Source organism: Gavia stellata, chromosome 4, assembly GCF_030936135.1.
Source record: "Gavia stellata isolate bGavSte3 chromosome 4, bGavSte3.hap2, whole genome shotgun sequence".
Classification (NCBI taxonomy): Eukaryota; Metazoa; Chordata; class Aves; order Gaviiformes; family Gaviidae; genus Gavia; species Gavia stellata.
This window is the reverse complement of record NC_082597.1, coordinates 53614396-53626263: the sequence shown is the minus strand read 5'-3', so window position 1 is coordinate 53626263 and position 11868 is coordinate 53614396. Positions and strand designations below refer to the sequence as shown.

General features: G+C 40.0%; 1 protein-coding gene across 1 annotated transcript; it reads right to left on the bottom strand.

Annotated features, from left to right (window-relative positions):
- Positions 1–1870: 1870 nt before the first annotated feature.
- On the bottom strand, positions 1871–11515 carry ACTR6 (actin related protein 6). The gene is made up of 11 exons (XM_059816606.1): positions 11168–11515; positions 10446–10563; positions 8642–8710; positions 7166–7289; positions 6219–6354; positions 6072–6128; positions 5279–5377; positions 5013–5091; positions 4123–4294; positions 3096–3234; positions 1871–2288 (listed from the first exon to the last, which is right to left on the bottom strand). The coding sequence occupies exons 1-11, from the start codon at positions 11233–11235 to the stop codon at positions 2159–2161; spliced, it is 1191 nt and encodes a 396-aa protein (XP_059672589.1). The 5' UTR covers positions 11236–11515; the 3' UTR covers positions 1871–2158.
- Positions 11516–11868: the final 353 nt, after the last annotated feature.

The following is an 11868-nucleotide window of genomic DNA, read 5'->3' as shown; positions in this document are numbered from 1 at the left end:
ACCAAAGAACAAGTGATGCCACCTTCAAAGTAAGGAGGCTTACTTCTATTCATAGAGCGTTCATCCTTGCTCCTACCAAGGAAAAGGTTCATTGTTGCTTTTATGGGAACAACGTCCATATTTCCTCAAGTTCCAGCTAAAGCATGCTGATATTTTTGTGAAGCAGTTATTTAAAAAACTAGAGGTTGGACACAAGGGCCTCTACATGCGGCTATCAAAACAACAGTGTACTAGACTTACTCATGTCCTGTATTTTCTTACATAGAGTAGTACAACAGCTGTATACAAGAATTTGTAGGTGGTGTTCTCCTGCATTAATACCCTAGCTGCATCCCCTGTGGCTCATGTAGCTATTAACAGGAGGAGGAGGAGGGTACATCTTCCATTCCTTTCAGCAGGTTAGACTGGAGGAACACCACCATGAGCTGGGAGTCCAAAGTAAAAAAGATCATATTCAAGAATAAAGATCATGTCAGAAAACTATTTAATTGGGGCAGCTCATCATCAAGATCTCCCATTCTCTGGAGTGTTGGCTTCTCTTCTGTATTGCCCTATGCTGAGACCCCTGGGTAGTAACAGGAGCAGCTCATGAGAATCTGGAATGTTGATCAGAACAATGTGGCTCTAACTCCACATGCTTATCTGAAGTAGAAAAGAAACAGAAGCCGGAGATGAAGATATCTCTGTATCTTAATGCTGTCAGTGAGCCCAGGGGCTGGTGGTATACACCTTTGTTTCCCCTGTTCACAGCTCTGACCATTCAATGATGTCAATTACCTTTGGGTCACAGATGGTCACAAAGAACAATTTTTCAGAAGGTAATAGTATCTAGTTGTCCTTCAGAGTGCCCCTCTCTGGACCTTGACAAGGATCACTGGCGGTGCATGAAATCCAGTGAAGCCTCTGCTTGATCCCTGCCATCAACTGCCCAAATCAGTCAGTGCTCTTTGTTCCAAGCTAGGTAAGTGTACTGTGTCAGTATACTTACCCGTTTTACATAGGGGCAGTCAAGGGAGAATATGAGACCAGCTGAGAATAGGATGATACTCTGCAAATCTGAGACCATGGAGCATCACCAGCCCTACTAAATCAGGGGAATCAGCAATTCCCCTGATGTCACAAGCTGCATCAGGTCAAGATCAGTGTCAGCACCTGTGTGTCCATTATCCACCCTGTGCCAGTGCCTGCCTCTGTCCTGACAACCAAGCAAGCCAGCTGGTGCAGCCCCTACTAGCACAGCCCTCTGAGGCTTCTATCTGGCTATTAGCCCGTACTGTTGCTCTTTCCCCTCTTGCATGCAGTGCTGCACAGACTGATGGCACAGTAACAGAGCTTCTGATGCCACCTTTGCTCTGTAAACAAAAATAACAAGTACAGGCTGAGGCATTTGTGTTTATCTAGAATGAATGGCCAGGACACAGATGGGATTACCCAGGATACAGTTGCAAGCTTCATTCACCTCAGATAGATAGCTTCTGATATCACCTTTTCAGAAAGGTGAGGGGAGTAGCAGGAAGCTTATTTGCTCAGCCATTGTTTAAAACAAAAACCAAACAAAAAACCCCACAACCTATTAACCCAAAACCCCTTTTTCAAAAGGACTTCTTCAAATTACTCTCTTCTCAAAGCCGAAGTACACTTTCAATAGTAGTGGTCACATTTCAAGTATATTCCTCTCATGCTATTCACTAAAATAACTAAAAATAAAACACATATTCCTTTTCAGGACAGGCAATCTCAAAGAGACCTTTTGAGATCTGTTTAATGTCCATTTGATTGCATGCACGACTTTTAGAAGAACATTCATTTTGAAACAGAAAAAACAAAACCAAAACCACTTCATTTTTTCTATGCATTAGTGTCACACCAGTACAAGCATTCAGTATTTTTATTGCCTCATGCATTGAGGTTTTCTGCAATAAGAATACAATGAAGCTATCAGTAAAAGATGAAAACACAATGAAATGCAAATGAACATATTATTTCATAGTATTAGACTCGTAAAACTTTATTTTTAAACTCTGAAAATTATTTTTTTCCAACCCACTTAAATACAGGAAAGCTAAAACACAATCCTAACTGACAGAAAACAGGTTGTAGTTCAAAGAGTTCCATTTTGAGTAAAACAATGGAAAAACAATGTGTCCGACTATGCTACCTATATATCAAATTTCTCTTCACAGATATTGTGTCCATGTTCTTCATAATCTTCTCTAGTTACTACCATGTCTTCAAAATCATCATTTTCAGAAATGAGCTTCCCACCTTCCCAAGAATAAGTAATAGGGCTGAAAAATGAACAAAGTTATTGTTACTCATCTGTAAGTTCATTTAAAATAGAAGTATGCAGTGATGTTTTCCAAGATTTTTATTTAGCCATACCTATTTAAAAATATATTTTAATTGATAAATCAAACCATCCAGCTCCAGACAAGTTATACAACAAAGTTTGAAATTTTAGCAGGGCTAACTGACTTTGCTTTTTATAAAAAGCAAGGGCCTCTTTGGAGGCAGGTGTGAAGAGGGCAGGATGTGGAGATGTCTTTGCATTTACTTTGCGCAGATGATTCCTTAATAATATTTTAAAATACTCTTTAATAATACTTTAAAAAAGTGAAGATTTTTTTGTACTTTCAAGATATAGTTGTTTTGTCTCAACTATATACTCTCTCCCTGCAAAGATGTTACCTCTTCCAAATCTCTGAAGTGGCTACATTAATAATGACATGGAAGCATTCAGATGCTGAAAATTCTTCTAAGTAAAAAACTAAACTCTAATCTTGCATTCTTATGTCTCCACTTAATGACAATACAGCCTTATTTATCTATTTACAATAAAAAGACTGATCCTGAAAACACTTACTTATGTGCTTAACTTTATTAGCCAAAGTACAGGACAAGCAGGAGGTCTCTAATTTATTTGGTTTGTCTGAAAATACACTGATTTAAAACATTCTTCTTGTACAATTTTGGTTCACTTAATATTTAAATTAACCCCTTTACTCAATCTATCTTTTTAATCAGCAAAAGAAATCCTACTTTATAGTTTGTTCTGCTAGAAGGACAAAGCTTGTTCTGTACAGTTTAGAACTTACTTTTCAGGAAGAACAACGGAAACATCATAATCAGTTGGAGTAAGACATCGAACTTCAGAATAAACCCGATCTCTGAAGCCTGGAAAAAGGGTGTTTCCCCCAGTCAGAACTATGTTTTTGAAGAAATGAGGCTGCATTTCTGTAAAATAAGTAAGTAAATCTGTAGTTAAAAACTGAATACATATTTAAAGATTAAAGGTTTTTTTCCCAGTTTTGTTATGAATTAGAACAGAAGTAAGAAATACGCATAGAAGAATTTTATGATCATCTAACAATCACATCAGTTAAATAGTTTTATTGAGAAGTACAAGAAAGTGATCAATCACCCTCTGTTCTCCGTGATTTTTAGAATTTGGCTTTAATAACTACTGTTTCCTTGTCCATAAAATTCCATGTCTGCCAACACAATTCCCCTTTCAAAAGGGATTTTAAATGACACAGTTTTTTTAAGAGTACAAAGTAATAGCCCCAATGTAATAACATTAATTACATGTACATCATCTGTAAAATGAAAGCTTTAGTATTACTTCTGACAAACACAGCAATCAAAAAGGTTTTATACTTTGATGCTTGAATTACTGAGTTTGGTCAGTTTCATTTTTCTCATCAATTTGATTTTTCTCTTCTTCCAGTGAAGAAAGATATTTTAAAACACAAATAAAACTAATCTCAAGTATATTTCATCATCAGCGTCAAAGACAGATAGGTCATGTTAGAAAAGGATGTTAAGAAGAATTATGTCTACAGCGATGAACTGAAGCAAGAGTAGAAACCAATCAATGAATCACCACAAAACTGTTTGCCTAACAGAGAATCTTGCAGACAATCAGTTTAGAGTACATGACACACACCAGAAGACAGAACAGTTCACAGTAACTTAGTAGCTGGCATATTGAGAGTACTAGCTTCTTAACACACTTTGGATGCTTAAAAAAAAACGAAACAAAAAACCAAAATGTAAAACAACAAAAAAAAAAACCCAATGCAACCTCCCACACACGCTTTTCAAAATACTTTCAGGTTATACCTTCAGGTAAATTCTGAATAGAATAAACAATGGCTTCAGGAATTCCCATTTCTTGAATACCAATATCTGAAGGATGGAAGAGTATTTCTGGAACTGCAAATCTTTCATTTGTTAGACGAAGAATTTGTTCACCAGTCTTGTATTTTCCACTTAACACCATCTCTTCCCTTGGCTAAATTAAAGACATGAATAGTAGCCACTGCTTAAGATAAGAAATTATATCCTAGAGTAGTCAGCTAATCTTCATGTACTGCAGAGGTAGGCAGTATATTCTACATTAAGTCGTATTATCAACAAATCTTTGAAGAGTAATACCTACTCTGGTATTAAATCTGAAGTGACTTTGCACTTATCAACTGCAGTTTTGCCTAAAGCAAAATAAAACAGGTATGCACAAGAGTGGCCTTAAAATATTGGGACTGCTGTTGAAACTATGGCCAATTCAGTAAATGAGATAAAATTGTTAAATTGTCTTCACTGGTATGAAGACTTTTCAGGCTCTTCTATAACATGACTTTGAGCCTTCTACCTATTAGGGTATTTAAATGAAATTCAGAGAGACTTATAAAAAAGTATCAAAGCAGAGAAAACGTTTTCCAACTTAAACAACTTAACTTAAAAAACCCAACAATAATGATATGGGTAGGTTGTACGACAGAGCACAAGCATAGAAAGCTACAAGTATTAAATAATAGAATATAAAATGCTATGCTGGAAAAATAGTATTTAATTTTCATCTCAACTTCCTAAGGAAAACTTTAGCAATTAATGCACAGCACAGAAAGAAGTTACAATACAGCATTAGAAAAAAGAAAGTCTTTTTAACCTCTCTACTAGACTTGTGCAGGGGAACAGTCAAAAAAATACTTCAAAAACCATACTATCATTACCTTACAAAATCCTTTTTTGATTGTGCTGAAGTCTGGTAAAACATAATCTACCATTACAGTATTTTCCTCTCCTTTCAATCTGAAAGAGAAGAATGTAAAATGTGACAGAATAAAGAACAAGTTCTAAATCCCAACTATATTATATTGACAAGACTTCCTTTGACTTAACTGGAAAATTTTCTGATTGAGAGTATAGTTTTATTTGTTTGTACAAATAGATTATTCAGAATGACCAACTTTTACATTTAGCACCATTGTATACGTACTTGGCAACATCCATGTCTTTGTAAAAGTCTTGAGAAACGTAACACACATCTTCCTTCACTTGATTAATTACATGTGTTTCATCCATAACATGTAGCTGCCTGTGAAAAACAAAAAACAAAACCACAGAAGTTTGAGAATAATTAAGTCTTAGCACTACCTGTCCAGTTTTCCACTGGAGATGAGCAACCATAGTTTTCAAATCACAGAAAGCTACTGTCTCAGTATCTAAAACTTGTATTCAATTTACAAAAGCATTCCTGGCCTACTGGAGTTTAGTATTTTCCTATTTCACAGTTCAATAAATATAAACATCTACGTGCGTTTGACCACTGTCTTCATAACAAGTACAGCCATGATCCTGCAATTAGCTCTACTAGCAAAGACCTTTACCTAGATAAAGTTCCAAGCTAAAAGATCCTAATGAAAAGTTGATCCTATTGAATTTTATTTGTAGTATTGATAGAATCTGTTAGCAAACTGACTGATGATCTACTGAGACATCTCAGAAAATGTGTAAGGACTTGCATAATTGTGAACATACAGGTAACCTCAGCAACTTCAAAAGCGCCAGCACTTTAAAAACTAACAGCCTAATTCTTCAAAGAGCTTAAACTCATCTTAATTCATCTTGAGCTTAAGCTCAAAATGGCAGCTAGCAGATTAAAACAGACAAAAATTCCCTTCTCCTTTAAACAGCATTTAATCTAAAATTCACAGAACCAGTAAGAATATCCCCACAAACTTCTAGCTCATTTCATACCAGGTCTCTAGATGATGATCAGCATGCTTTACCTGTAAGAGATTATCTCCTTCAGATGGTTGGTTAAGAGTTTTCCCCCAACATTAATCCTACAGAAAAGGAGTAACACAAGGAATTCTGTCATTATTAAGTTCAGGCATAGCAAACAATTCTTCTAGAAAATATATACTGCAGTTTACCTGATGATTGCCTCTTTCTTCTTTTTACTTCTACAATAAGGTACAATGTGTGTAAAAGAGTATCCACTATCCACAATGATACAACATAGCTCAGATGGATTATCCCGGAAATACCTGTGTGCACTAAGAGCTCCAGCTGAAATACAGAAAATCTCATTCAATTTTTATATGAATATACACTTTTAGAATTTAATATTGATATGAAAGTGTACTTGCTTCATAATTTAAATGCCTTTGACAGAATTCCAAGACCTCAATACATAATACTACAGCCAACACATGAACTAATTTTGACGGTATATAAAATTAAGTATCGTACGTGCCCCCATTTATTCTTTTTCAATAATTCCAGTCCATGCTCAGTTTCCTCTCCTAAAGTCCAAGCAGACTGATCACACCACAATTTATCAAACCTATCTAAAGGAGTATCCTCTGTCAAGCTATCTTTCAAAAGGATTGTGATGTTATTTACACATTCCCTGTAAGATATAATACATTTCATGATTGTAATGCTGCATTTTATTTGCTAATACAAAACAAAACCAAACAAAAAAACACCTCCACCCCCCCCAAAAAAAGGAAAGCTACCAAAGACTTAATGCAAATTTTTGGTACACTTTCTCAAATACTATCCTGTTTCAAAATCCATCTGTTAGCTCTGTTATCCTGACTCTCCTCACATTTCCTTTAACTATATACCATGACACTCTTAAGAAAGTAGTATAAGAGTACAGCTGGAATTTCTGAAAAAAACCCCAAATGTTTCATCCAGTTAGAGTACATATAAAAGCATATTAGTCAAGAGCCTGGAAGGAAATAATTTCTTTACTATCTTCATATATACATGTGTTTGCATATGCATGCATGCTTATTTATTTATTTACTTACTTACTTACAAGGTTAACCTTCAAAATACATAAATACAAACCAGGAGGAGACAGACTCACCATTTACTCTAAGAACTGCTTGAAACTGATATTCTTCAAATAGAATTTCATTCATAGATTCTTGTATTGAACTGAAGTTAAAATAAGGTTCAGTAATAATAATATTGGTATCTACAAAATCCACCTATGAAAATACATTAAGATTGTCATTACACAAAACTTACAGATTAATATGCCATTACCATATTTTGCAACAGTTGAAGATCATGTAAATTTGAAGACCTGATTACCAGTTGCCGAATCTCTTTGTAGAAGCTAGGCTTAGAAAGTTTGTGTTTCTTTAAAAACTTCATGAGCAGCGATACAACTTTATCAAATTAATGCATAAAAACATAATAGAAGGGAACACCTTCATACATATTCTGTTCCTGTTACCATCCTTACAAATCGTAATCCAACATTTTAAAGAGATACCCATGAAGGAACACTACAATACTAATGTAATATACTTTACACTAATCCTGTCAACTACAGAAAGCTAAGTTTCTTCAACAGCTCAGCACTTCCATCATAAAATCACCTATCTAGTAACCAAAGATGAAGTCCTGTGCAAAGTAGAATCAATAATAAAACTCCCAGTGACCTCTAATGAAGCCAGCAAAAGATCCTGACTTTCTACATTTACTGGTATCTCAAACTCCTTTAGAGAGGACTTCAGAAGGTTACTTTAATCATAACTGGATATGACCCTAAACATATTACCAGCTGTATCTCTCTGTAGTCTTCACTCATGAAAAAGAATCAAAACCAAATTCTCCTCGAAACCATGACTAAATTGAATCTAGTTCCAAAACTAAAATGAAAGCTAAGTATCAAAAGCCAGCACTGTATATTTTTATGTATGGAGACTAAGATATTTTGAGGCATTACTTTCATTCTCAATATCGTTCTGCCTCCTAGGTGTTACAAAAACCAAAAACTTTCAGAGTATATAACATTTTTAAAGAAAAAATAAAAGGGAAGCCTTACTACACTTCTTGTGCTAAATCCAGTTTGTGTGATAAGTAAGAAAAATTAAGTATCAGATAACTATATATTATACATTCAACTTACTCATAGGTAGAAAAATGGTTAAAGATGATTAATGTGTATGTCTTTTGGCCTACTGACATAGCTCATGACTCTATTCTACATCAACAGTTTCTTGATCTCTAAACCACATTGCATCTGTCTATAATTATTATTATTTTTTACTGACTTGAACTCTTAATTATATTGATGTGAATTCTTTAACATATGTGAACTGAACTCAGTATGAATAGACACAAGACTAAAAAATGTAAATGCTTTTTAAATTCCTACACCAGACCTAAAAGTAAAAATTTTCTTCAGTTCACAAAAAAATAAATCCCTGTGATTTCTAATTGAAGGCACTTTCAAACTCATCAGTTCTATTTAGTATTTTATGTACTTATGTTAATTCTATTAGTCAGTATTTAACCTACAAAAAATCTGTAATTAATAAAAAGCTCTTACTTGATACATTTCTTTTCCAAAAAGATAATCCCAAACCTGTCTCTGGACATCCCAGTTCACCAAGTAACCCTGTAGGAATTTAGAAAAAAATTTACACTATTTAGAAAATAAAATCATGCTTAAAAAAAAAAATACTAGAAATCGAAAAATGTCAAGTGATTGATAGACTGATAATATAAAGAAATTTGAGAGTAAAAATGTCTAAATTCACATTTCTATGCTAAGGAGTAAATGTTACACAGGATAAAGAATGTTACAAATATTGCCCATCAATACGTTAATTACTACACTACAAAAACAATGTACATTTTGTTTCCTGTACACATTCTTCTCTTTGTCAGAAGCCTGTCAGCCTGACCTCAGTGCCAGGGAAGATTACAGAGCAGATCAACTTGAGTGCCATCACATGGCACGTACAAGACAACAGGTGATCAGGCCCAGTCAGCATGGGTTTATGAAAGCTTGACTGACGTGATCTCCTTCTATGACAAGGTCACCCGCTTAGTGGACGAGGGAAAGGCTATGGATGTTGTCTACCTAGACTTTAGTAAAGCCTTTGACACCGTTTCCCACAGCATTCTCCTGGAGAAAATGGCTGCTCATGGCTTGGACGAGCACACTCTTTGCTAGGTAAAAAGCTGACTGGATGGCCGGGCTCAAAGGGTTGTGGTGAATGGAGTTAAATCCAGTTGGCAGCCGGTCACAAGTGGTGTTCCCCAGGGCTCGGTACTGGGGCTGGTCTTGTTTAATATCTTTATCGATGATCTGGATGAGGGGATCGAGTGCACCCTCAGCAAGTTTGCAGCCGACACCAAGTTGGGTGGGAGTGTTGATCTGCTTGAGGGTAGGAAGGTTCTACAGAGGGATCTGGACAGGCTGGGCTGATGGGCCAAGGTCAACTGTACGAGGTTCAACATGGCCAAGTGCCGGGTCCTGCACTTGAGTCACAACAACCCCATGCAACACTACAGGCTTGGGGAAGAGTGGCTGGATAGCTGCCCCACAGAAAAGGACCTGGGGGTGTTGGTTGACAGCCGGCTGAATATGAGCCAGCAGTGTGCCCAGGTGGCCAAGGCGGCCAACGGCATCCTGGCCTGTATCAGAAATAGTGTGGCCAGCAGGAGTAGGGAGGTGATCGTGCCCCTGTACTCGGTGCTGGTGAGGCCGCACCTTGAATACTGTGTTCGGTTTTGGGCCCCTCACTACAAGAAGGACACTGAGGTGCTGGAGCGTGTCCAGAGAAGGGCAACAAAGCTGGTGAAGGGTCAGGAGAACAAGTCCTGTGAGGAGCGGCTGAGGGAACTGGGAAGGTTTAGCCCGTAGAAAAGGAGGCTGAGGGGAGACCTTATTGCTCTCTACAACTACCTGAAAGGAGGTTGCAGAGAGGTGGGTGTCAGTCTCTTTTCCCAAATGTGATAGGCCAAGACGCAATGGCCTCAAGTTGCACCAGGGGAGGATATTATGAAAAATGTCTTCACTGAAAGGGTTATCAAGCACTGTAACCGGTTGCCCAGGGAACTGGTTGAGTCACCATCCCTGGAAGTATTTAAAAGACGTGTAGACATGGCACTTAGGGACACGGTTTACACACGGACTTGGCAGTGTTAGGTTTACTGTTGGACTCGATGATATTAAGGGTCTTTTACAACCTAAATGATTCTGTAATTGTTAAACTTCACACTGCTGAATCTGATTCTTGTATGATACTACATAAAACCCTGCAGTTGGGGCCTATTGTATGAAAACGATTCCTTAAAACAATTTACATTTGGCTATAATGTTAAACTCAGGATGTCTTACTTACTTTCTGAAAAGGGAGAATATAAAAAAGACCAGACGGATCTTTAATTTCATCCAGTTGATTTGCTGTAAAGGTTTTCAAGCGTGCAGTCTTTGATCTGAACTGACAGTTGGGAATAACACTGGAAAAGATTGGGAAGTTTCCTATACATCATGATATGAAACACATTCATTGTCTTTACACTACTTTCATAAATAGCATACTTTCAATAATATTTTTGCTGCTGCGTTTTGGTTTGCATCAATTTATTGGAGCGAGTAACGAGGGAAATCTCTAATTTCTGACACCTCCGATGAGGCACCTTTTGGAAAAACAAAACAACAGCCCCCCCGCACACTGCACTGAGCGACCTGCACCCCCCACCGCCAGTACAGCAAAAAGGGCGTCAGGGGCGCCTCCGCGCTCAGACACCGCCACCCCCAGGGACTGACACCCCCCTCCATGGGCGGTGGGGGACGGTGGAACGGTACCGCCGGGCAGGCCGGCGCGCGTCGCAGGGGCGGGGCCCGGCACAGGCCGCAGGGGCGGGGCTAGGCCGGGCCTCTCCGAGGCGAGCGCAGGCGCGCTGGCGGCCCGCTCGCCGGTGAGGGGCTGAGGGCCCGCAGGGTCGGCCTCCCGTGCGACCAGGCGCCGTCGGAGAGAAGCGAGAAGGCAGGTGCGCCGAGAGAGTGCCGGCGGAGCGTCAAAGGGACGCCCGCCCGTCCCGCCTCCTCCCGGGCCCTCACCTGACGTTCGCGTGGCTGTAGCCGATCTTGGCGTTGTAGGCGCCGTTATCCAGCACCAGCGTCGCCATGTTCCCCACGGCGCCACGGCCGCCGCCGTCCCAGTATTGATCCGCCACCGCCGTGGATCTCTATGGTTACCATAGAGTGGAGGAGCAGCGCGCGCGCGTTGCCTGATGGGACGCAGGAGTGCCGCGGAAACCACCTCCGGCAGCGCACCCGCCTCTGGCGCGAGTCGCTGGCCGCTCACGTGGTGCCGGTGACGCTCGCGAAGCTGTGGAGGCTATTGGTCTGGCGTGACCTGGAAGCTCTCGCCAAAGAGATGGGAGGAGGGGGCCATGCGGAGTTACGTCGTCGAGCGCCAGCTCCGGTGCGTTCCCTGCGGCGCCAGTGCGCCTGCGCGGACGAGCCCCTTCCCCGGCCGGGGACCGCGCCGCCACCCGGCGGGTATGGGCGGCCGCCGGTCGTCCGCAGCCGTGCGGGGGCGGTAACGATCGTTGAAGCGGGGCAGCGGGTCGCGCGCTCCCGGCAGGGCACGGGCACGGCGCCGTTCACGCGAGAGCCCGGGGCGGGGCGCGGCGCGGCGCGAGCCCTTCTGCGGTGCGTATGAAGTTACAGAACCCCCTGCTGAGGGAGGGGGTGCCTTGCCCTCAGGTGGGCCGCGGGTCGCGTTGCGGGTGCCCCTGGCAGTTCAGTGCAGCGGC